The sequence below is a fragment of the Hyaena hyaena genome, unplaced genomic scaffold, assembly GCF_003009895.1.
Source record: "Hyaena hyaena isolate Hyena2069 unplaced genomic scaffold, ASM300989v1 scaffold_844, whole genome shotgun sequence".
Taxonomy (NCBI): Eukaryota; Metazoa; Chordata; class Mammalia; order Carnivora; family Hyaenidae; genus Hyaena; species Hyaena hyaena.
In genome coordinates, this window is record NW_024081476.1 from 570,378 (window position 1) to 597,006 (window position 26,629).

The window sequence follows — 26,629 nt, forward strand, 5'->3', positions numbered from 1 at the left end:
TGGCATAGGTACAGAGCTTGCGACTACTGCTGAGGTTTTATTTGTATTATTTCATGGAGACAGAACTTCCCTACAGTAAGGTATGCAAATCCTAAATGCACAGCTGGCTGAATTTTGACATACCTATGTCCCTTGTAACCTCCACCCAGAGACTGTAACACCCCAGTAGCCTCTTGCACAGCACTGAGGCTTAATCTTTTTGCCACTCACGTTGGCTAAATCCTTCCGATCAACGAGTATGGTTTTCACATTGCAAGGTTTTATCAGGGACCGAACCATCTTTTCTTTTATGGTAACTTTACTATCGTGCCCAGCCTCGCCCTGCGTTCCACAGGACACTACTGGGAGGTGACAGTGCATCTTATCCGGGTCTCCTCAGCTGCAAGATACTCTTGCCAAGCAGGTTACATACCATTTTTACTTCTCACAAAACTTTGCTATGTGGGGAGCTCGAATCTGATTTGAAAGATTGATCTGAAGCTCAGGGAGGTTGGGTAATCTGCACAGTGTCCCACAGCTGGTTAGGCGTGGGATTTAAGTGAGATTCTAGGTCTGTCTGATTCCGAAGTCTGGGTTTTCTCACTCTGCCTGGTGCATGCAATCTGACTGCTCTGGCACTGCAACTGGGCTCTTTTTCCGGGTCGTGTGGACCCAGCTTGGTGGAGAGGGTGCTCATCTGTATACTCCAAGATGCCGGGCTGGGATTTAGGGGACGAGGAGAGCTCTGGGTGCTGTGTATTGGGCTTCCTTTGATGAGGCAGTAGCTAGCTACCTAGGAGCCACACGAGCAAGGTTAAGACAAGAGCAGAACGAGTGAAGCCCTGAGGGGGAGACCCTGCAGATGCCTCCATTGTCTTCGGGTGCAAGGATTCCAAAGGCATGGGTGATGTGGCAAGAGATGGTCTAGAAGGTTTGTGAGCCCACGCAGGGGGAGTCTCTCACCCAGCTCTCCTGGCAAATGGCTTGACCATTGCCCTGCTTCTGCCTCTGTCTCGCCCCCCACCCCCCATGGACTTCTGAACTGCAAAATAAAAGGGCTAGGGTGAGGTGCGGGGGTGGGTGGGTGCGAGTAAACAGCCGTAGAAATCGAGCCCTCTAGAATCGTTAGTTTGGAAGGTAAAGATATGGGAAATGTGCGTTTCGTTTTTCGGTGGGTTTAAACTGTTCTCTCTTTTTCTCTCGCTGGTCCCTGTCCTCTTTCTTCTTCGCCTCCCTCCAGCCGTTGCGCATCTCGCCTGTGGGCTCCGGCCGCAGCCCCCCTCCCTCTCAGTACCTTGCAACAGGCTCTGGAGATTGAGCTGCGCCTCTCGAAGCAGCTCCTCTACACTCGGGGGCCTGCCCGAGGAGAGGAACACGTTCACTGGCTGTCGCCATGACGACCTCGAGTGGGCAGTCGCTGTCGCATTTTCCCGACCCGAGTTAGCTGCAGCTAGGGAAGGAGAGAGTCAGTGAGAGGCGCAGCCGGGGGGTGGGGGTGGGGGGTGGGGGTGGCGGCGCGCGGTGGCCAGTGGGCGCTCGCGGTTCCCCAAGACCCGCCCTTGTCGGGGGTGGGGGGGGGGGCGGAGCGAGGCTGTGCTTAAAAGGCCGGGACTCGCCAGCCGCAAGATTTTTCCTCGACAGATCCTGCCGCAGTCCACTCCCTCCTGCCCGGCCGGCCTCTGCCCGCCCCGCCGCCGCCTGCCGCCCGCGTCCTCCGCCTGGCGCCTCCCGGCTCCCGCCGCCACCTGCCCTCTCCGATCCCCAGGACGAGGTAAAGCGCCCCGGGCCGAGCCGCTGGGCTCTCCGCCTGGAGCGCCCGCCCTCCGTGCTCGCCCCAGTGGGTGTGGCTCGCCCTCTCCCGCGCCCCGCCGCGGCACTTCGGTCCCCTCCCCCCGCGCCCCGCCGCCGCATTTCAGCCTCCTCTCGCGGCCTCCAGCTCCCTACCCCTACCCTCGCCCCCGCCCTCAGACTCAGGGCCCCGGAGCTAATCCTAATGTCCGAGGCCGCAGGAAATCTAAACAGCCTGCGCATGGCGAACGTGGCCCTGCGAGAAGAATTAAATGCCCTTCGCGGGGAGAACGCCAATTTGGGCCTTCAGCTCGGAAGAGCCCTAGCCGAGGTCAATTCCTTGCGGGGCAACGTGTCGAGCTACATCCGCTGGCCAGTGCCGGTGGTGCCGGTCCTTGCCGAGGAGAACTTTGAGTTCCCGCTGAGCGAGATCGACGCAGTTCCCGAGGGAGAGCTGCCTTTCTTGTGCTGGCCTCCCCCTCGAGCGGAGCCCGAGTACGCCTCGGACGAACTGCTGATTAGCGTGATCCAGGATTGCGGTACCTCCGACGCGCCCGTCGACCCTCCCCCGCTGCCCATCCCGCCCCCGCCGGCGCTGCCCCCGCCCCCATCGAAGGAGCAGCCGGCGCAGCCGCCTCTGCCGCCGCTGGAGCGGCCTGAGTTAGAGCCCTTCTCCGGCGACCCGGTCTACCTGGCTGAATTCCTGATGCGGCTAGAGACCTTCATAGCTGACCACGAGGATCATTTCCCGGGGGGCGCTGAGCGGGTGGCCTTTCTGATCTCCTTTTTCACTGGTGAAGCCAAGGACTGGGCCATCTCAGTCACCCGGGAAGGAAGCCCCCTGCGTGCCAACTTCCCACGCTTCCTGGATGAGATCCGTAAGGAATTCTGTGGGCCCATCCCCCCAAGTGTGGCTAAAAAGGCCATCCGCAAGCTCAAGCAGGGGAATTGTACCCTAGGCAGCTATGCGGATGCTTTTCAGTTCCTGGCCCAATTCTTGTCTTGGGACGACTGCCGCCTTCAAAACCAATTCCTTAAGGGCCTGTCAGAATTCTTCCGCAAGGAGCTCTTGTGGTCAACCGAAATGGCCGACCTGGATGAGCTGATTCTCGAATGCGTGGAGATAGAAAGAAAAGTGCGTGTCCCCAAGCCGATCCCTCTCCCCGGGGTTCGCAACATCTTCTTCCCTTTTGCCAAGGACCCTAACATCGACGACAGTGATGAAGAGTGCTACAGTGACGAGGATGAAGAAGCACGCAGGCGCAGGCTCTACGACAGGGACCAGCGAAGGCGCATGAGAGGTATTCCTCAGGAGACGGAGGAGGAGAGGAGGAAGAAGGAGGAAGAGATGAGGAAGAAGCAGCTGGAGGAGATGAAGCAGAAACAGGAAGTGGAGGAGGAGGACGATGAGGACGAGGAGGTGGACGTGGGTGTGGAGGTGAACATCTTCAAGACGAGCGGGGATGAAGACAAGGGTGGCGAGGCAGGTGCGCATGGCAGCCAGGAGGCAGAGCAGGAGGCAGAGCAGGAGCCAGAACAAGAGCAAGAGTCAGAGGATGAGACCCAAGATGACGACCTCGACGAGCTGATGGAGATGGAGCCAACCGTTGCCCACGCTTCATCCCAGACTACTGGCTACTATCATGAAAATTTCCTGGATGCATCGCCCCCCATCATACAGCCTAGCAGGCGGAGGAACCAGAACCGAGTCCCGCTTCTGGAGGGCCTGCCGGGCACTAATTCCCCGTTCTACAGCTCGCCGCCGCTGATTCGCCGCGCAGGTCGTTTGGGGCAACGCCAGATCCGAAGACGTCCCCCGGTGCTGTTCCGCCTCACTCCGCGACAGGGGGGCCACCGGGCTGCACGTGGCCGAATTCGAGTGTGAGCGCTGGGGCGACCTCGCCACGCGGAACACACCCTTCTACTGCGTCCCCTGCCCCTGCTATCGCTGCCACACCTGCCCCATGTGCTGACCAGTGCTTTAGGGAGTTCCAGACCTGCAGAGCCCGAAGAAGACTAGAACGCCAGATCGCCTTGCAGCCCTGACCAGTGAGTGCCACGCATCCAACCGAGGCCGCCTGGGAAAGAAGGGGTCAGCAGTCGCTGTCCCCTTGGCTTGCGCTCTGCTCGGGCTTGCCACAAGCTAGAGAGCAGGTTTCTGGGCCTGTTCCCATAAAAGAACTAACTGGTCACCCTCTTGTATTTTACCCTCTAGTTGTTCCTAACTCTCCCCTCTCCTGTGTTCCTTCACCCTGCGTTCTACGGTTTTATCCTCTGACTGGATCACCAGGACTTCACCCAATGCCTCACAGATCTGCCCCTGCACCGATGAGCAAAAGGACAGGCTGCCCTGAACTCCTAAAGGCACTGTGGCCGCTTACTAGATCTAATCAACAGAGAGCAGGATGGTATCGGGAGATGTACCTAGAAACCGACACTTGCTTCAAGCCACACCTCCAACGGAAGGGCCCTGAAGAGAAGCCTACATCTAGCCCAGTGTGCACGCTCAAAGCCACACCTCAGATGGACAACTTGGCTGAGATTTGTTCTTGACTGACTGAGCAAGCTTGTTCCTCCTCCACACAGACTACTGTATCCGGGCCCTTGGACCAGCTTGCCAAGTCTGGGACCCTCTCCTCTTACCACACTGCCTTCCTGGGCATCCCCAGCCGACAGACCCCGATGTTCTAGGCTCTATCCCTTTTCTCGGCATTGCCTGAGAGGTGAAGGAGGGGGAGGAGGAGGAGGAGGAGGAAGCAGCAGCAACAAGTCAGTTTGATGTTGTAAGGAGTGACTCTTTCCTCAGGGACGGCGGTCTCCTTCCCCGGCCAGGCCTTGGACTGCATCCCCAGCCGAAGGTCTTTGCAGGAGACTTGCCTTCCTTGAGGTTTCAGAGGAGGCCTAATTGGCCTTTTTTTTTTTTTTTTTTTTCCTGGACTGCCAAAGAGAAAGAGGGCCCAAGGCCTGCTCTTTAACTTCGACCTAAAGGATTCCTTAGAGGAAGGTTCTGTCTACAGAGACTGCATCCACTGCAGCCTTAAGCTGGAACATCCTCATGTTTCTCACCTGGGGGCCAGCCGTGGCCTCGTGCTGGGCTGCCAATGAGGCTTCAGCGGGTGACTGCCTCCTAGTAACCCCTGGGACTTCTGGGTACCAACCTAGATGCCCTCATAAAGGGTCCTGCTGCTTGTCTTGGGTCCAAAAGATACTGCTTCTGCAGTGAAAAAATACATACTATGTCACTCTGGCCACAGAATGCCAGCCAGACCCACTGCTGGCCTGACTGCCCTTGACACTGAGCCTCCTGCCCAGTGCCTGGCAGCTGGGCACAGGCAGCCACAGTGTCGGCGGCCAGAGGGAAGAAAACATAGTGAACTCTGCCTCTGTTCCTCACCGCAGTCTGACAGATAACCTCAGTCCAGCCTTAGGATTTTGAGTCTGGAGGCAAGAGCAAGGAGCTGGAGGAAGAGGAGTCACAAAGAAACCCAGTCCTCCGGCTGGTTTCTGGTGAGGTCTCTATTCATCACTGGGAGGTAAGCAGCCCTTTTGTTTATAACACACTTAGCCTTGGGGATCAGAGCCGGGTTCCCGGAACCTGTTGCTACCTCTTAGAAAGGTTCCCGCCTTCTCCGAGGAGAAAAATAATAGATAATCATTGTGGAAAATAAAGAAAGCTTTGAGGACAAACACCCGCAAACATTCAGGACCTGACTATATGGATGCAAATACTATTAACACTTTGTTGCCTTTCTTTCTAGCATGTTCTGACTCTGTCTCTTCAAAGCTGAGATCATCCTGTAAGCTCTTGATCAGCAAGATTTAAAATGGCTGCCACCGATGCAGTCATGCATACTGAATAATTTATTTAAGCATTCTCCCGATTTGTTGGACCTTTCAGTTGCCTGTTTTTCTCCATTCCCACCAGTACGGGAGTCCACAACCTTGTAAAGAAAATGTTGTCTGTTTTTCAGCTATTTTCCTCAGGAGAGAGCTTCAGAAGGGGAACTGCTATTCTTCTAGGCTGTGGACCCTGTTTGCTGATGGTCGACACGCTGGCCCTGCTGTCCATGTCCCTGCGTGAGAAGTGCAAAGGACAGGCGCCTTGCACCCCAACCTCCAGGGACCCCTCAGCACAGGCCCTGCCTGTTCCCATGGTGCTTCTCACCCTGAGCCCTTGTGGCCTCAGCCAGGAAAACAGCGGATGAACAGTGAGCTGGTTTCTGGCCCTCTGGTGGCAGGGGGGCTTGGGCTTCCCTTTGACCCTCTTTCCTGCCCCCCTTTTCCCAGATCTTCAATATTTGTTGTGATGTAACAGCCACAAGAGCTGTAAGAGGAACTATGGGCTTTGGGTGCTTTCTTGGGTTGAAAGAGGGGTGGGGGGTGGGGAAATGCATGCGGGGGGGGGTGGGTGGGTATGAAGGCAGCCCAAGGATTCCCAGAGACTCGGGAGGAACCCGTTTGAAACAAATGTGTTATTGTTACTGTGTTATTGTTGCATTACTGTGTTGTGAAGATAAGAAATCGTTCTGTATGCTAAAGCTTTCTCCTCAATAAAAATATAAAGGGTGTGTAAAGACTGTGTCTCTCTGCATTATTGAGCAAACATTGATGACTACTCAGTAGTCATCAGATATTTCCCAGGTGCCTTGCCTGTATCAACCCTAGCCTGAAGCCCTGCGACCCTTAGATGAGGCAACTAAGGCTCAGCGAGGCTCAAGAGACCTACCTAGAGTCCTACGCATTTGTGGATTGCAGTTGTTGGGAGGGAGGTAAAAGAATTAGTCATCTTGAAAAATAGCAATAGTTCTCCACTTACTGGGATATAAAGGTATGAGTGGCCCAGTCCTGTCATCCTATAACAGCATCCCTCCCAGGCCCCAACACACACACACACACACACACACACACACACACACACACACACACACACACGACTTAAGGGAGGATGGGAGGCCAGGGCGGTGAGGTCGGAGGACCCATCCACTTTGTGGCACTAGGTGGTGCTATGGAACACCGCTGAGCTGGTGGCTGAAGATTTTTAAAGACACATGCCCAGAGCAGCTCACACAGAAACCCTCTCAGCAAGATTCCTCTGCACTTTACAGACTGTAGGGTCAAAAGAAGCTGAATCCCATTCTTGGATTTGGTAACATTTTTCAGCTATGAATTGGAATTTTTCCCCCTGGGACAGTGGGTGGGACTGTTTACTGAGCCCCCTGCTAGGTACAAGTGCTTCCCTCCCCCCCCCCCCCCCCCCCCCCCCCCCCCCCCGCACTTCACATCTTTATCTCATTTCATCTTATCCGCATCTTACAGATGAGGGAACAAAGACTTAGAGAGGAGAAGTCACTGGCCCAGGGTTTACAGCTGGCAAGTAGCTTGTCCACAGTTCCATGGCTGCCTAGGAGTTAGCTCCTGGGACACTTTGCCCCTTTCTGCCTCCACTCACTGGCCCTACTGTTTCCTAGGTCTGTGCACCCACCCTGTCCTGCCCACCCTGCCCCCAGCTTATAGGAGCACAATGAGAAACAGAGCCTGGTTTCAGAGGCACATTTGTCTTGCCCCTTTAAGAGGCTGGGGGCAAAGCGGAAGGCAGGCAGGCAGGCAGGCAGGCAGGAAGAAGGGAGGAAGAAGGGAGGAAGATAAGGGGGGAGGGAAGGGAGGGAGAGAGGAAACGAGTGGATTTCTGACCAACTTTCACCAACAACACTTCATTTCATTCCCACAACAACTCAGCACAGCAGGTAATGTGTCTTTTAGAGCTGAAAGACCCGAAAATCTCAGAGATGTTAGGTTCCATGGGGGACTCAGGTCTTTGTGACTCCCAAACCCATACTCTCTCAACTCTAATACCCTACACTGATCCCAAGAAAGCCTCTCAATGAGCTCATGTCTCAACCTGACTGGATTCTGGGTCTTTGCCAAAGCAAGCAGATATGTGCATGAGGTGCACTGTCACTGGAGGCTCTGGGAGAACCAGCCAGGTGGCAGCTCTGCCCTGCAGCGAAGGGCCTGCAGAGTAAGGTGCTGAGTTTAAGGTGATGAGTATGCATGTGTGGCTGACTGCCCCTTCTGGGGACAGAGCTGCTGCGCTGTGGGCTGCATCAGTGAGCACTGGGTCTTCCCATTCTGCTTCAGGGGGTCAGACGAGGCCTCTAGCATCCCTAGAGTTTCTCATGACATCACAAGTAGGGATAGGTAAGCCCAGGTTGTGTCATGGTCCATCAGAGCAGGTGGAAGAAGATAAGAAGAGGAGGGTGAGCCTTGCCCCAACCCTGCAGCCGAAGGCCCTGTGAGTATAGGGGAAAGAGCCCTGGATTCCAGTCAAGCCCTGACACTGACTCGATTTGGGACTGGGCCTGAGTCGTATTCCTATTCAGGCCACAGCTTCCACATCTGCCTAGTCACTGTTGGGTCCCTGGTGCCCAGCACAAGGCTGGGTACACAGTAGGATCTCAAACCTAGTTTGGTACATGAATGAAGAAATGAGTGGAATAAGTGGGCTGCTGGATGGAAACCTCAAGGCAGCCTGCCAAGGGCATCTGTAGATGACATGAAGTTTGGAGGACTAGAGGATCCCCTCCATAATGGAATCATGAGCCCCTTCCCCAATCTCCCTAACCTGGAAGGGTGTGCTGAAATGGCCTTTACAAGGTGTACATGTGAGATCTTGTAGTGAAGTTCAGAAAACCAACTGCAGAAGCCTGAGTGGGAAAGATGTGGCTTAGGAGAAACTTGTGGGAAAAAAAATCAGAGAACTTGAGTTGATAGGGGCTCAGGATGGCTCAGCAGGTTGCCGAGGATGCCAGAAATGTGAATGCCTTCCTGGGCTGCTGCAACAGAGTATGGGACCCAGGAGATAGGCAAATCCCCTCCTGGGGTCCTGGCTGCCCAATGGAAGGTAGCTGGGTTGCACCTCACCCTTTCCATGCCCAGAGCAAGGAAATATTGGCATAAAAGAAAGGAAGAAGGAAGCAAAAGATGGGGGCAATAGAAGGGCAGCAAAGATGGTAAGAGTCATAAAAACCCTGACCCCAATTTGTGGAGGAAAGCAGAGAACATCTTGCTGCCTGTGAAGTGGGCCCCACAGTTCCCATTATTCATTCTGTAAGGACCTAGCAGCTCAAGGTCACTTGCTTGAGTTCAACTATGAAATCCAGCAGTTGGCCATCCAGACCTCTTAACCTCCACCCTCCATTCACCCACACTGGTGGAATCAGAATCTCCAGGAATTTCTATTTTTGAAAAGCTCCCTAGGCAATTCTAATGCCTAGCCTAATGCAGAAAAGAGCCTTGGGGACTAACTATCCCCTTGACATTTGATGGCCAGTTTGGTTTTGAGCCTTCCCATAGAGCTCCCCTGGAGCAAAAACAAGCCTAGAGATCCTGTAGTAGCACATAGTAAGTGATCAAGAAATATTTGTGCAACAATCCCTCAGCATGTGGCAGGGTCGGGTATGAGCTCGCTCCTCCTGGACACCTGCTCAGATTGCACCCTCTTGAAAGAGATGTGCCATAGGATGGATGCAGAAGTCTGGCCCTGAGAAACCAGGTTCATTGGAGCCTAAGCCTTTAACCCTGACCACCAGAACTGACTCATGAGGAGTCTTGGCTTCTCCCTGGTGGGTAAGGACAGGCATTAACAAGGCAAGAGATTGCCCCCTAAATGGGGTTGGGAGAATCCACCTCTGGCTAGCACTTCCTGCATCCTGACCAGCCTAGGGAAAGCTCTGAAGGCCCCTTCTCCCCAGAGACTCAACAGACACAGAAACACAAAGCCCAGGGTTCTTGGTTGCCATGGTAACAATGGGACCTACTTGGAAGAAAACAGTCTCTTGAAATGCTTAGGAGGATGGATATTTCCTTTGACAGAGGGCAGGCTCTGGCTTGCTCCTTACGTCCCCTCTCCCCTTCCTGCCTGCCACACAAAGGGGTATAGCTGAGGCAACTCCCCTAGGGGAGGGGTGCCAGACAGTAGGGCCCTGGCTTTTGAATTTGCTTTTGCTGTGGGCTGTTAATAAATGGAAAGTGTTAGAATATGCATTCATGGCAATTATTGTCTGGCCTGAGGAAGCCCTGCTTCATGAGACCCATGTACAACCAAACCCGAGGAGGGCAAGTGCCCCTAGCAATTTTGGTCCTATCTCTTCCCCACCCCTTACATGGAGACAAGAACCAGAGAGAATTCCGGAAGTCCCAGACTTCTTCCCCCACAGTCCAGCCTCTCCTCTCTCACCTGGACTACTAAAGTGGCCTCGCTGCTGACCTAACCAGCTGCTTGTCTCTACCCCTTCTAATAAATCCACCTTCCTGAGAGCTTGCGGGTGGCTGGGTGTGGTCCTCTGAACACACAAATCTGGTCCCATTGCCTCTATTCTAAAGCCTTTCAAGGGCTCTCCTTCCTGTATTGGAAGACTTGCAGATCTGATTCTGGCATTCTTCACTATCTGGTCATAAACTACCTGTGCCGTCTCATCCACCCATGCCAGCATTCTTCCTTCTTCCATTCAGTCCAACTCCCAGACATCCTGAGTTACTCCCTTCTTTCCTTACCTACCAGGCCCTTTCATGCCTCTGGGCCTTTGTGTACCCTCTGCCCTCTGCCTTAAGAGTTCATAAGCACTTCCGGCCCAACTGGCAATCTTCTCAGCTCAAAGATCACTTCCTTCATGAAGCCGCCTTCACCCCACAGACAAACTCTTGCCCTTCTGAGCCCTCGCTTGCTTCCCCACTTCCAATCCCACTACTCTGTGAAGCTCCAGTTCCACCTGGAGCAGAGGCTAGTTCATGACTACAAACGAGTTTGTTGCTGCGAGGCTGCTTGCTGTTCAGTGTGAGAACATGCACTTGTTCCCTTTGCAAGTGGGGGCTGCACTGGCAGTGGTCTTTGGGAAGAATACTAGAAGAATACTCCAAAGATCTGGCTGAGGGCCGACTGATGCAAGCACTGTGTCTCCACACTCCCCAGTCAAATTGGGGGTGTGGACAGTAGGAAGAAGTTGACCAAGAGAAAGCAAGAGTTTGCAGAACTGGTCGTTCATTCCCAACTGAGCACCCTGTCAATGGCCTCCATCCCTTTGGGGGGGGGGGGCACTGCTCACTCTCAGTTGTGTGGCACAGAGTAACGCCCAGTGGGCTTGAGAATCATACAGACCTGGCTTTGAACCCTGGCTCTGCCACTTCCTTGTTGGATACCTTTGGGTTGGTTACTTCACCTCTCTAAGCCCCATTTCCTTCTAAAATTGGAGATAATAATAGTGTATATTAGCAAAACAATTGATATGAACTAACAACAATAAAAATAGCTACTACTTATTAGCACTTACTGTTTGTTGGACACTAACTCATTGAATGATTACAACCATATGAAGTAGGTAGTGTTATTAGTCCCCATTTTGCAGGCTAGAAAATGGCATGGAAAGTTTAACTTGCTCAGTGTCATAGCACTAGCATGTAAGTGCTCTTGAGCCTTCCAAGTAATATAAGGACAGGTCTGTGGATCAGAAATGAGGCCAGCGGAGCAGGAGAGCACCAAGATCCAGGGCAGGGATCTTAATCTCTTTTAGGTCAAAGATCCCACTAGCAGTTTGGTGAAGCCACTGGACCCCCTCTCAGAATTATGTTTCCAGGTGCATAAAATAAAATCCATAAAATTACAGAGGAAAACAATCATATTGCAATAGTTCTAAAATATTTTAAAGAAATTGTGATCTACTTATATTACTACTTTAATAATGCATTAAATCACAAGATTTAGTGGTAAATCTCTGTAGGTAAAAGTTTTGAAGTGATGATGAGCATAAGTAACTTTTTTGAAATATAACTGTAATGTGATATGAAAATATTTATGATTTCTATTAGGGATAAAGTAACAGATACTGCTAATACTATTTTGGCTTGTTGCCTACATTCTTAACTCGAGGAAATGCTAAATTTCTGTTAGAGATCAGTGGACAAAAGATCAAATAATTTCCCCATTCAAGTTCATAGATCCCTTAAATTCTCTCTACATACCCCTTTGAGGTTCATGGAGCTCAAGGTAAGGAGCCCTGCCCTTGGGTGTCAAGAGAAAAGACAATGGCTGCACTGTCAGCTGTGAGGAGAAGCTGGGGGCTGGCAGAAAGACAAGTGTGTGGTTTCTCTTTCAGAACTGTTTACAGAAATCATGAAGTCTGGCAGCTCCCTCTTCCTCTTGGTCCTGAGTCAGCAGCCCAGGGTGGGGCCGAGGCTGTCACACTTGGTTTGAGTTTTAAACTCACCACACACCCATCCCTAAGAGTTGATTTCTTGCCACTTCCTTCCCAGTGAAATCTTGATGGGTTTTACTCCATTTTAAAATTTGGACCTGCTCGCATACACAAATTTCTCATTAGTCTGGAAATTATATTTAAGTGGACATTTTATTGGCTCTAAGATATTTTCTGAGCTAATGGATTCTTCTACCTTAGCATCCCAGCCAGGCTTTGGGGCTCACAGAGGGAAGGGGAAAGATTACTAACTGTGCCATGAATCCCAGAACAATAGTCAGAACTGACGCTTTCCCGAAATACCAAATGCTTTTTTCCTGACTTCCTGACTTTGCCACCTGTCAGCGGATTCCCTGCCAACCAGGGCAGCACAGTCTTGGGCACTATGGCCAAGGAGACAAATGGTCAAAACAGCAGTAGGCCTCTGCTTTTCTAACTTGCCTCTATTCCCATTCAAGACTCAAAGAGAGCACTGTTCATAAAAACCAGTCCCCAAGCCTACTCACAATGCCTTGCTTGGAGGTCCCAGCTGGCCAGGATCTCTTGCCTTCTGCTCTTCCCTGGGCCCTAATATTTACCCAGAAATGAGCAGCACTTGGCTGATGTCCATGTGCTAAAAAGGCTGCAGCTCATTTTCCAAAGTCAGAGGGTACAATTGCGATAGCTTTATGAACTATAGCCATTGGCTAGTACAGAAGCTGGTTCAGAATGGATCTACCTCATTTAGTCAAGGGAACAGAACAGTATGCTTTTGGTGCAGGAAGCAGGGTGAGAGCTCCATATGCTGGAATGTGAAGAAGACTTAATTTTATTTACTATAAAAGAAATATATGTATGTTCTTAGATTGGTCAAGTCTCCCAGAATAGGCAGAAGGAGACTGAGGACCAAATGAAAATACAAAAGAACTTTGGTTAGCTAGACTGACCAAGAACAAAGGAGAGAAGATCCCAGTTACTAAAATCAGAAACAAGAGAGGGGACATTATAATCAAACTGGGGGAAAAAAAGATTATAAAGAATAACTATGAACAATTGTACAAATGAATTATACATCTTAGATGAAATGTATAAATTTCTAGAAAGACACCAACTATTGAAAATGAGTGAAAAAGAAACTCAAAATAAACCTGTAATAAGTAAAGAGACCCAATTAGTAATTAAAACTACCCACAAAGAAAAGCTCAGACATATATGGCTTTTTTTGGTGAATTCTACCAAACATTTAGTCTTTTAAAAATTTTAAATAATTATTTAAAAACTTAAAATTTTTTAAATAATTATTTAAAAAGTAATCAATTTTAAATGAATTAATTCTTTAATCTAAGAATTAATGTCAATTCTTCACAAACTACTTCACAGTACAACACTTCTCAGCTCATTCTATGAGGCCAGTATTATAATCCCTGATACCAAAACTAGACAAAAACACAGGAAATGAAAACTACAAACCAATATCTCTTATAAATGTGGACACGAAATTCTTCAACAAAATACTAGCAAGCCAAATCCAGTAATAAAGAGGATCATACATCATGGCCAAGTAAGATTTATCCTAGGAATGCAAATTTGTAACATCTAAAAATTAGTTGATGAAACACACATATCAATATAATAAAAAACAGAAACATAATTACCTCGATAGACAGAGAAAAGGGATTTGACAAAAATGGAACACCTCTTCATGATAAAAAACAAACAAACAACAACAACAAAAACCCCCAAACACTCAACAGACTAGTAATAGAAAGGAACTTCCTCAAACCGACAAAGGGCATCTATGAAAAACTCACAGTAACATCACAATGGTGAAACACTGGAAGCTTTTCCCCTCTAAGATCAGGAACAAGACAAGAGTATCCACCCTCACCACTTCTACTCAACATTATACTGGAGGTTATAGGTAGAGCAATTTGATAAGAGAAATTAAAAGGCATTAGGAAGATTAGAAAGGAAGAAGTAAACTATATGTGAAGATGACGTGATCTTGTATATAGAAATCCTAAAGAATCTGCTGGAAGGCTATTAGAATTAATAACTAAGTTCAACAAGTTTTCAAGATATGAAGTCAATATAAAAATTTTTGTTGCTATACACTTGCAATGAACAGTCGGAAGTAAATTAAGAAAACAATTTAATTTATAATATCAAAAGAATGAAATACTTAGAATAAGTTAAACAAAAGTGGTACAAGACTTGTACACTGAAAACTTACAAAACATGCTAAATGAAATTGAAACAAATGGAAAGGCATCCTATGTTCATAGATTGAAATACTTAATACTGTTCATATGGGAATACTCCCCCCAATGATGTATAGATTCAATGCGATCCCTATCAAAAGCCCAGCCAGATTCTTTGTAGAAATGGACAAGCTGATCCTAAAATTTATATGGAAATTCAAGGGGCCCAGAATGGCCAAAACAATCTTGAAAAAGAACAAAGTTGAAGGACCCTCACACTTCCTGATTTCAAAACTTTATACAAAGGTACAGTAATCAAAATAGTGTGCTGCTAGCATAAGGATAGACATATAGATCAGTGAAACACAATTGAGAGTTCAGAAATAAACTCATACATCTGTGGCCAATTGGCTTTTGACAAGGTCTTCAAGTTCATTCAATGAAGAAAGAACAGTCTTTTCAAAAAGTGGTGCTGGGACAACTGGATTTCCACGTGCAAAAGAATGAAGTTGAAATTTATTCTCACACTCATACAGAATTAAACTCAAAGTGGATCAAAGACTTATATGTGATAGCTAAAACTATAAAACTTAGAAAGAAATATAGGTGTAAATCTCTGAGACCCCAAAGTAGGCAATGATTTCTTGCTTGACACTAATAGCTCAAGCAACAAAAGAAAAAAAATAGATAAATTGGAACACATCAAAATTTAAAACTTTTGTACTACCATGAAGAACATGAAAGGACAGCCTACAGAATAACAGAAAATATTTGCAAATCACATGTCTAAGAGATTTATATCCAGAATACATAAACATGGCTTACAAAGCAATAATAAAAAGACAAAAAAAAAAAAAAACAATTCGAAAATGGTCAAAAGATCTGAATAGACATATCTCCAAAGAAGATACACAAATGGCCAACGAGCATATAAAAAGATGCCCAATATCGTTTGTCATTAGGGAAATGCAAATAAGAACCACAAGATCCCACTTCGCACCCACTTCACACTTCACATGATGACTATAATAAAGTCAGACCAATGTTGATGAGGATGTGGAGAAACTGGTACTCTCACACATTGCTGGTGGGAATGTAACACGGTGCAGCTGCTTTGGAAAATGGTCAGTTCCTCAATATGCTGAGTATGGAATTATCATAAGATCCAGCGTTTCCATTCCTAGGCATATATCCAAGGAAAATGAAAACACATGTCCACACAAAAACGTGTATGTGAATGTTCATGGCCTCATTATTTATAAAAGCCAAAAAGTGGAAGCAACTTAAATGTGCATCAACTGGTGAATTGGAGAAATAGACAAAATGTGGTATGGCTATACAATGGAATGTTATCCAGCCTTAAAAATGAATGAAGCATTGATGCGTGCTACGAGGATGAACCTTGGAAACATGTCATGTGAAAGAATCCAGTCACATTAAGCCACATAGTGAATGGTTCCATTTATGTGACATGTCTAAGAGAAGCAAACCCCTAGACCATAGATTAGTGGTTGCCTAGGGCTGGGAAAGGGGCTGGGGGGAAATGGGGTACAGGGTTTCTTTCTGGGGTTTTGAAAGTGTTCTAAAATTTTGGTAATGGCCGCACAACTCCTTACATATACGAAAACCCATGGAATTGTACATTTTAAGTGGGTGGATTGTATGGTATGTGCACGCATTATGTCTCAATAAAGCTCATTACAGAAAAGAAGCTTGGTAACTGAGAAACATAACACAATATCATACTCAAACCTCAAAACGAAGTCCACGATATGAGATCAGGGTAGCTTTGTGATACACTGCAGAAATTCTAGTGCATCTCAGAATATTCTGTAGTGACCATGTATCAATAGGGATGCAACCATTGAAAAGTAAACTATTTCCTGGGGTGCATAGAAACACTCTGTAGAAACAAGCACCGTACTGGATCTTAGCAAACTCTTACTGGAGTGTTTTCGTTCTAGGTACCATAGTTTAAAAGAGGAAATTGGGGCTGAGAGCAGCACAAATGGATGGAGCTGCAAGCTTACCACACGCCCACCCCAATAATCTGACCTGGATCTTGATTTTGAAGTCAGCTATCCTGGACCTATGCCAGGATTTTATAGCCCATTCAGAAGTCTTCTGGTACCAGGAGATATGTAGGTGGCAAGATGGAGATACAGACCCTGCTGGCTAGCTGTACTTCACTCTTTTACAGCTCTCACCATATTTGGAGACTTGTCCACACCAGTCAGCAAGATTTCCCAGCTTCCAAGACCCTGCTGGTTTTCAGCTGGATTCTTTCTCCTTTCCTGAGGATGAGTCCATTGCTCAGCTTTCGTGCCCAACTCCCAGTGTCCTTCCTGGGGCCAACCATCCTTGGTATTAGTTATTGAGGTTCCTCAGTTGGACCAGACTCTGGCTCGCATTTCATCCCTTCTAACCCTGAAGGACCTTATGTTTTGCTCTGATGTAACCTGATGAGCTCAGAAGGACAGCCCTCCTGTTCCTGAGTGGAGATGGAGACCCGGTATGGCAATCCTGTATCTTGAGTACTCTGGAGTAGTGTTTACTTCAATTCTGCCCATGGTTATCTCTGATTCAGTACATTTCTTTTTTTTTTTTTTAATCGTTTAACTCTGATTTTATTTTATTTTATTTTTTTCTTTTCCTTAAATAGTTTATTGTCAAGTTGGTTTCCATATAACACCCAGTGGTCATCCCAACAAGTGCCCTCCCCTATGCTCATCACCCCCCTTCCCCTCTCCCCCACCCCCATCAGCCCTCAGTGCGTTCTCAGTATTCAAGAGGCTCTCATGGTTTGCCTCCCTCCCTCTCCCCAAGTATTTTTCCCCTTCTCCCGCATCATCCTCCGTTAACTTCCTCCTAGTCCACCTATATGTGCAAACATATGGTATCTGTCCTTCTCTGCCTGACTTATTTTGCTCAGCATGACACCCTCAAGTTCCATCCATGTTGCTACAAATGGCCAGATTTCATTCTTTCTCATTGCCATCAGTACATTTATTTTGTCCAATTAAATGTATTTAACATTTTGATTCCCAGGATGTATCCTATTTAGCCACATTTCACAAGTTTGTGATTAGAGAAAGAAATCATCCATAATTTTATCTTGTCCATTTACAGACATATTTTTATATATGAACAATCACTGGAAAGATACAATTTTGCACCATGTTTTTTTTTTTTTAATTTATAACATCATAGGAACTTTATGATCCAGCATGTTACTTAGAACCACTGCCATGCTAAGGGAGAAGACAGAAGTCCTAGGCTCTATTATAGGCTCCAATAATAACAGTTGTTAACACTTATATATATGGCCCTTACCATGTCCTGGAGATTGCTCTAAGCACTTGGCAGATTTAATCCTCACAGCAACCCTAAAACGCAGGTCCTATTATTTCCCTCATCTAACATGCAAAAAACTGACACACTGAGAGGTTAGGTGGCTTGTCCGAAGTCATACAGCTAGTAACCCAGGTGGCCTGGTACCGGAGTTTGCACTCATAACTTCTCCAGGGAGGCTCAAACTTTAGTGAGCATCAGAATTCCCCAGAGGGCTTGTTATGACACAGATTGCTGGGCCCTGCTCCCAGAGTTTCTTTCTAATCGAGTAGATGTGGGATAGAGCCCAAGACTCCGCATTTCTCACAAATTCCCAAGCGATGCCGCCACTGCTGCTGGTGTGAGGACCACATCTGGGAACTGCTGCCCCTATACCGCACTGCCTCCCGACAGCGGCGGACAGGTTGGAAATACCTGGATCCCCAAACCAGTCCTTAATGTGGCCAGGAAGGGGGCATTCCTTGCCATCTGCCTCCTCTTCTCCTTCCCTCACTCTTCCCTCTGCACTGGCAGGGCAGCCACTGAGAGGCAGCACATCACAGGAAGGGTGCCTGAGAAAGGTCTCATTCATGTCAGTCTCAGACTCAATTAGCTAAATGCGATCCCATTCATTAAAAAGACTGATAAATCAGTACCTAGCTGTCAGGATGCCTCGGCCACTGCTGAATTAACGCCTGTGCTGTCACTTGCCTGGTGCCTGCAGCCAATTGATCTCACAGGTTGATAAGAGTAACTCGAAAAGATGGCCTACAGCCTCATGGGTCCCCAAAACTGGGGACACTCAGGCCTTCCCTTGGTGCAAGAAAGTTCTGCTCCCCTACAAAGAGAGAAGCTTTCCAGGAGAGTCAGGGCCATTTAGTCTGGTATCAACTGAATCAAATTTCGCTTTGTGATTTGTAGGACTGAGACTGGTTCATTTGAAAATTGGTGAGTGTGGGGAACAAACTGGTCTAGCACTAATGAAGAGGAAAGGATGTGTTCACTTGATCATGAAACAAACCACTTGAAAGTTTGGGCAGCTGTGGCACGAGGGCAAGGGGACCTGGAGTTGGACAGAGCTTGCTATGAGACTCTGCCTCATCTCGACTGAGCTATATCTCTTCTCTGAACCTAGGTTTCTTTACTAAAATCTTTTAAAATGTTTATTTATTTTGAGGGGCGAGGAGAGAGAGAATGAGTGGGGGAGAGGCAGAGAGAAAGAGAGAGAAAATCCCAAGCAGACTCTGATCCAGAGCCTGATGCAGGGCTCAGTCTCACTAACCCTGAGCCCGTGACCTGAGCTGAAATCAGGAGTCAGATGCTTAACTGACTGAGCCACCTGGGCGCCCCCACCCCCCCAGGGTTTCCTTATTGATAAAATGGGACAGATAATATTTCCACCCTCTCTGCATTCCAGAGCAATAAAAAGATCCTAGGAGACAAAGCCTGGAGCAATGTTTTAGATCCTAGGAAACATCTCAACTAAAAGCTGGCCCATCTATGGCCCACAAAGATCACTGCCTAAGGAGACAACTCAGGAATGGAGATCAGAGCTTACAATGATGGAGGGAGCCAGGCCTGTGAGTTCAGAAATGAGGTTTTCTTCTTGGAAAATCCCCCTAATATCTGCCTATAACCTTGTCCTTCATGGAGGTCACCTGTTCCAGGCAGTTCCTTTATAGTGGATGCTGTGAGGGGCCACCCAGATCATACCTCAGGGACAACTTACTCTCCTGAGTGTTGGCGTAGCTGCCTTAAGGCAGCGTTGTGCTGTTAGCCCTCTTTGGTGATTGCCTTGTCCAGTATCACACCTCCTTCCTGGGGTGGCTCCTTCATCCCAATTTAGGGCAACTCTGAGGGACTGTCTCATCACCAGAGTCTCCCGCTTAGACTGACTGAAGCCTTGGTCAGGACTGTGGTACAACTTACAGTATCCCCTCTGTACCATTTTGCTTCCTTACCCACTTTCCACAGTTGTTGATCCCAAGAGCCTCCCTAATAACCTTCCTGCATACTAATGTCCATCTCAGAGTCCACTTTTTGGGACACCCAACCTCCCTTGGCAGGGGTGGTGCTCTACAGTTTAGAAGGTGGATTGCTTCACATTCCCATCATCTCTAGCACAGATGTGGTGGGCTGCTACCCTTCTCGCTCCTTTTTCTTGCTGATGGCTTCCAGGCAACCTCTCTCTTTAAAAAAAAAAAAAATCAACTTGGGATGCCTGAGTGACTACATCAGTTAAGTGTCCAGCTCTTGGTTTCAGCTCAGGTCATGATCTCGCGGTGCACTGGGTTCGAGCCCTGCATCGGGCTCTGCACTGACAGCGTGTAGCCTGCTTGGGATTCTCTCTCTCTCCTTCTCCATCTTCCCCTCCTCTACTTGTGCTGTTTCTGTCTCTCTCAAAATAAATAAGTAAACTTTAAAAAGCCAACTTTAATTTCTTTCTCTTATGCTTTCTTTTTCTTATTACAAAACCAAAATATGTGCATCACAGTGAAAAACCAGAACATACAGACAAACTGAAAGAAGAAAATAACACACAATCTTACACATCAGAGACAAGCAGTGCTGCTACCTTGGATATATCTTTCCAGAAAACTCTCTGATGCCAGACAAATGTGGGATCATACTGTAATATTGCTTTGTGGTTTGCTTAAACTGTCTCTCAGTCCCACAACAAATATTTTCTGCCAGGTACGTTAAGTTACTCTCTGAGAATGAGGAAGTGAACACTCAGAAACCTGTAGGCAACCAAGGACCCTAACCCAGGCCCCTCGGATAATAGAGATGTGGAAACCGAGGCCCAGAAAGAAAAAGAGCTTTTTCTTAGGTCCCACACTGAGTGAGTGTCTATCACTCACTGGCCCCTCCCCAGTCACCCAAGGCCATCCAGATCACCTCCTGACCTGGCTCTGAGCCTGTCTTTCCAGGTATCTGAGTTGCCTCACCAGGTTCAAGCCAGGAGAAAAGCAGGAAGTGGGATTTTCATAAAAGAAATGCAAGAAAACAACGACAGCATGTCAGTATTTGTGCCTGTGTCTGGGCTACTTTGCAGGTTCAGAGGCCAGCCCTCAATCAGGAGGCTGAGGTTCTGCATTTGGTTCTTGGTGGACTCAGCAAGCTGTGCACAGAGCACCCCTTTGCTGCCACTGTCATTGCTTTCTCTGGCTCAGTATTCTGCAGCCCTGCCTCCCATTCGTTCCCAGAACATTGGCCAGAGGAATCATTCTCAAAAGTCAGGGATGAGGCAACAGATTCTCAGATATGATTCTCAGAGGCACAAACAACAGAAGAAATAGATAAACTGGGCTTCATTTAATTAAAAACTTTTTTTGTTAATTTTATTTATTTATTTTGAGAGAGAGAGAGAGAGAGCACTCAAGTGGGGGAGGAGCAGAGAGAGAAGGACAGAGAATCCTAAGCAGGCTCTATACTGCCAGTAGAGCCTGATGCAGGGCTCAAACTCATGAACAGTAAGATCATGACCTGAGCCGAAACCAAGAGCTGGTTGCTTAACTGACTGAGCCACCCCAGCGCCCCTAAATTAAAAACTTTTGTGCTTCAAAAGACACCATCAACAAAGTGAAAAGACAACCCATGGAACTGGAGAAAATATTTGCCCATCATACACCTTGTATGGAACTTGTATCTAGAATATGTAAAGAAGTCTTATGGCTCAATAATAAAAAGACAACCCAATTTTTAAAAAATGGGTGAAAGATCTAAATAGACATTTCTTCAAAGAACATATGCAAATCACCAATGAACACATGAAAAGATGCTTGACATCTTTTTCAAAATGTTTATTTATTTTGAAAGAGAGAGAGTGGGGGAGAAGGGGCAGAGAGAGAGAGAGAGAGAGAGAGAGAGAAAGAGAATCCCGAGCGGGCTCCTCACTGTTAGCATAGAGCCTGAGGTGATGAGGGGCTCGACTTCATGAACCCATGAGACCTCCACCTGCACCGAAATCAAGAGTTGGATGCTTAACCAACTGAGCCACCCAGGTGCCCCAAATGCTTACCATCTTTAGTCATCAGGGAAATGCAAACCAAAACCACAATGAGATCCCACATTGCTCCCAACTAGGAAGGCTAGAATCAGATAATAACAAGTGTTGGTGAGGATGTGGAGTAACTGCAACCCTCATACTCTGCTGGAACAAATGTCAAATGATGTAGCCAGTGTGAAAAATAGGCTGCAGTTCCTCCACTAATGAAACACAGACTTACTACATGACTCAGCAATTCCACTTGTGGTTATATACCCAAGAAAACCGAAAACCTTTGTCACACAAAAACTCTGTACATGAATACTTACAGCAGTATTAGGCAATACTAGCCAAGATATGGAAACACCTAAGTGTCCATCAATGGATGAATGGATAAACAAAATATGGTATATGCACACAATGGAACATCATTTGGCAGTAAAAGAGAATGAAGCTCTGCTGCATATTGCAACGTGGAAGACCCTTGAAAACATTATACTCAGTGAAAAGAACCCAGACACCAAATATGTAGTATCACACATTATATGATTCCATCACTATGACATGTCTAGAATAGGCAAATCCATAGAGACAGAGAGTAGATTAGTGGTTACCAGTGGCTGTGGGTTGGGAGGGATAATGCAAATGTTCTGGAATTAGATAGTGGTGATGGTTGCACATATCTGGGGAAGTACTAAGAACCATTGAACTGTATGCTTTAAATGAGTGAATTGTACAGCAATTATATCTCAATAAAGCTGCTGTTAAAGATGAGAGCATATCATGTCCCATTGTTCCCCAGCATATTCCCCATCGCTTCTCATCACACTACACTGAAATGCAAAGTCCTTACCACGATGTAGCCTCTGGTCCTCTCCTAAAAATCCTCTACTGAATTCCCACTATGTCACACATAAGGTAAGCCCTGTACACACATCATCTCTAATTCCTACAACGAACGTTCATCTTAAAAATGACACTGAGAGGCTCTGGAAACTGTCCAGGCCACACAGTTAGTAAACAATAGCCTTACTCTTAAATTCTGTTCTCTCTGGCAGTTAATTTCTCAGCCCAGCCTGCAGAAACAGATATGATTTTTTAATCACATATCCTCAATGATTCCAGTGGGCTGTGGGATTGCTAACACTGGGCTGAATATAAATAGTGCTTGGACTGCCAAGGCAGTCAACAGACTCATACAGCTGTTTTCTGGGTGCTTCTTCTGGCCCAGGAAGCAGTGAGGGTTGAGAAAGTCTGTGGTTCCTTTCTTTTCTTTTCTTTTTTAAATTTATTTATTATTTTGAGAGAGAGAGAGAGAGTGAATGAGTGGGGTAGGGGCAGAGAGAGAGCAGAGAGAATCCTAAGCAGGCTCTGCACTGGCAGATGTAGGGCTCAAGTTCACGAACTGTGAGATCATGATCTGACCCGAAATCAGAGTTAGACGATTAAGTGACAGAACTCCGTGGTTCTTAATCTCAGCTCTACCACATCCCAGTTATATGGCCATGGATGGGCATGTCACTACTCCTCTGTTTGTTTGTTTGTTTTTTAATCTCTCAGAAAGTGGAAAAAAATAGCATCTACCTTACATCGTTGATTAAATGGGAATGGAGATGTTTAAATGACAGCAAATTTTACTCCCTTACTCAAAACTGCACAAGACCTGCTATGTGTATGAAGCGTGGAGAGTCCTCACCGGATCTCCTGAGTGCAGATGGACTGGATCCCATTTGTGTTCCTGGGTGAGTGTGCTGGGGTGAGGGTGCACCCTGCTGGGTCCCGGGTTGATGATCTTTCAGGTGGGTGAAGGCTGTTTATTAGCCCTTGTTATTTAGCTAGGCCTCGGCCATGCTGACAGCTGCCTAACACAAAGCAAACTGGGGTACAACAGGGTGGCAATAATCTCACAACAGTAGCCTATTTGAGTCTAGATTAGAAAGAGGGCAAAGGGCTTCAGCACTATTTATTTAATACTGACTAGCAATTTCAAAATAAGCAACAGATTTTGCGATGTACTAAGAAAAGTTTAGGGGTCCCTGGGTGGCTCAGCTGGTTGAATGTCCAACTTCGGCTCGGGTCATGACCTGGCAGTTCGTGAGTTCGAGCCCCAATTCAGGCTCACTGCTGTTAGCCTGTCAGCACAGAGCCCACTTCAGATCCTGTCTCCTTCTCTCTGCCCCTCCCCACTCGTGCTCTCCCAATAAATAAATAAATAAATAAATAAATAAATATTATGAAAAGAAGAGAAAAGAAAAGGCAAGAACTTGGTGCACAACGGCCCGGCATCGCGGGACATAGCCTGCTTTATCCAGTAGGCCCAAGACACCTCACAGCAGCCTTCTAAACTCTGCAACTTCCAAGGTTCACAATGCATTTCCCAGATTTGTAGGATAGGAAGCAGAAAACCTGGCTGAGGCTGGCTTATCTGAGTGCTCTCCCTTCCTAACTTTTGGAGTATCCACTGCTTTTGCCCCTTTCCTCTGTTGTTTTAAGCCCCTCAACCTCTTTGGTTCCTACTCCAAGGGCCAGCATTTCCTGAGCTTGAGTAGCCCTTCAGAATATCTGAAAGGAAGAGGGAAGCTGGAAAGGAGAGCAGAGTCCCTTTGAGGAGAGGCGAATTTGTTGTTGATTCTAGCTGGGGCACTTGGGCTCCTCCACTGCTGGGCATCTTGCCTGGGTCAGTGTGCACCTTATTGCAAGGCTTCTCTCCCACTCCTGCTTGGACTCCTTGAAGGCAAAAAGCAAGTATGGAGGATCCTCAAAAAATTAAAAATAGAATTACCATATGATCCAGCAATTCCACTTCTGGGAATATATCCAAGGGAAACAAAAACATTAAGCAAAGAGATAATTTCACCCCCACGTTCATAGCAGCATTATTTACAGTAGCCGAGACATGGAAACAACCTAAGTGTCCATCGGTGGATGCATGGGTAAGAAAGTTGTGAGATACATACATAATGGAATATTATTCAGCTGTAGGAAAAAAAAAACAATGAAATCCTATCATTTGTGACAACATGGATGGATTTTAAGGGTATTATGCTAAGTGAAATATGTGAGACAGAGAGACATATACCATATGATCTCACTTATATGTGGAATCTAAAAACAAAAACAAAAATAAACTCATAGAAACAGAGATCAGAGTTGTTTCCAGAGGCGGGAATAGAGGGTCGAAATTGGAGGAAGGTGCTCAAAAGGCAGGAACTTATTTACATAAATCAGTACTAGGGATGGAACGTACACGTGGTGACTATGGCTACTGCTGCTGTGTGGTCTAGAGGATGGTTGTTAAGAGTAAATCCTAAGAGTTCACATCACAAGGAAGATATTTCCCCCTTTCTTCTTTCTTTTTCTTTTTATTGTGTGTATATGAGAAGATGGTTGTTAGCTCAACAGACTGTGGTAACCATCTCACAATATATGTAACTCAAACCATCATGCTGTATGCCTTAAACTTACACAGTGAAGGGAATGTCGGGGTGGCTCAGTTGGTTGAGCATCCGACTCTGAATTTGGCTTAGGTCATGATCCCAGGGTTGTGGGATTGAGCCCTCCATTGGGCTCCATGCTAAGTGGAGCCTGCTTGGGATTCTCTCTCTCTCTCTGTCTCTCTCTCTTCCTCTGCCCCTCTCCCCTACTCATGCTAACTCACAGAAACAAACAAACAACTTACATAGTGAGGTATGTCAATCACTCCTCAATAAAATTAGAAAAACTGTTTCAAAAATTAATGATTTCTATCATCACCGGATAATCAGAATAAAACAGGGCATGGCCCTTGCTCTCATAAAAAAAGAGGGGGAAAAAAAGCAAAAAAAGTGTAATATGGCCATTCTTTCCTCAGGGCCTGGCACAGAGTAGGAACTCAGTAAAGGAATTATAATTAAGTGAACAAATAAATGCATGAGTGAGGGCCTAAGATAATAGCCTGGGTTTGTGATGCAGCTTAATGGTCCCTTGACTTTGCAGTAGAGACCGCAAGTAGAGCCTGAGGTTCCAATCCTAGGTCCGTACTTACTGTGTGACCTTGGACAGGTCACTCTGCTAACCTAAGACTCAGTCTCCCTATTTGTAAAATTCAGATAATAACAGCCGGAAAGGTTGCCTTGAGGATTGAATGTGAGTGTGTCAAGAACTTGGCACAGTGCCTGGCATACAATGCCAGTCAAGAGCAGCTATTGTTATTTTTCCTCAATTCTCCCACCTTCCCCCACTGCTGGGAAGTTGGGGCACTCCTCTTGCGGCTGAGTGGGAGGCTCACTTGCATACTCAGTGCTGGATCTCTGGTCAGGACAGCCTCTTCCCGGTTAGCTTCCTTTCCCACATAGCCAATCATGACCTTGGTCTGCATCGCCACAGGCAGCTCCTCTGATGGCAGTCCCCAGCCACTCCGCACAGGCCCACCAAGGTGGGATGAGCTGATCCTCAGCTGGCCCTCATCCCGTCTCTCCTTCTCCTTGGCAGACCCAAGGGCAGGGAGCAAGCTCACAAATTGTTTTCCACTATTCTGAAAGCTCTCAGTCCCCAAACATTGCACATAACCTCCTCGGCCAAGTTACTTTCCTAATCCTGGTTGCCATAACAACGTGACTTAATGAAGCAGCAATTTTTTCTTAAAATAATTCGACCCGTTTCCATATCAACACGGGTTTATTTTGGTTCCACACTCAGTAAGGGCTTGGTAGCCAGCACCTGGCAGCCCCTTCTGCACCTCGGAAGGGACTTAGGTTTCCAGGGGGCCATTTGAGAAGTGGCACAGGGATTTTGGTGGCCACGTGTGCTGAGGAGGCCGTGCCCTCAGTGAGGAGAACAACGAACAGAGCATGAGTACCTCAGAAGTTCCTCCTTAGGGGTGAGAGGATTGAGGGCCTAAGGAAGGGATAGGACTGTTCCACATCCTGTCCAAAGTCTAAGGCATATATAATGTCCCTGTTCCTGGGCCTCCTTCATGGGACCACAGGCCAGGAGGGAGTCCCAGGGCTGGACCTCTGTGTTGGGCAGCTTGCACGAGTGGTGACAGGAGGTGGCAGAGCTGTGCGGTGTGCCTCGTAAATGATTCGATCTGTGCCTAAGCCGGCTGGATGTGACTAGATTCCTTCACAGATTTACTT

General features: G+C 47.3%; 2 protein-coding genes across 4 annotated transcripts in view; one reads left to right on the plus strand and one right to left on the minus strand.

Moving 5' to 3' along the window:
• Positions 1-26,629, minus strand: part of NHSL2 (NHS like 2) — a 47,085-nt gene that overhangs the window by 11,087 nt on the left and 9,369 nt on the right. The window contains exon 2 of one of the 2 annotated variants that reach the window (XM_039219854.1): positions 1,274-1,429. In XM_039219854.1, the coding sequence (XP_039075785.1) occupies positions 1,274-1,429 (156 nt within the window). Of the gene's footprint in view, positions 1-1,273; positions 1,430-26,629 lie in introns of those variants that run through there. The other variant, XM_039219855.1, reaches the window with a different exon arrangement.
• On the plus strand, positions 1,593-5,965 carry RTL5 (retrotransposon Gag like 5). 2 transcript variants are annotated; one of them, XM_039219856.1, is made up of 2 exons: positions 1,593-5,300; positions 5,739-5,965. In XM_039219856.1, exon 1 carries the CDS (start codon positions 1,973-1,975, stop codon positions 3,650-3,652), a length of 1,680 nt encoding a protein of 559 aa, XP_039075787.1. In that variant the 5' UTR covers positions 1,593-1,972; the 3' UTR covers positions 3,653-5,300; positions 5,739-5,965. The 2 variants fall into 2 exon arrangements, with proteins under 2 accessions (XP_039075787.1, XP_039075788.1); XM_039219857.1 differs by having other exon boundaries at positions 5,788-5,965.

What these genes read in the sequence shown, in the direction of transcription:
- RTL5 (XM_039219856.1), top strand. Translation starts at nt 1,973, where the DNA reads ATGTCCGAGGCCGCAGGAAATCTAAACAGCCTGCGCATGGCGAACGTG.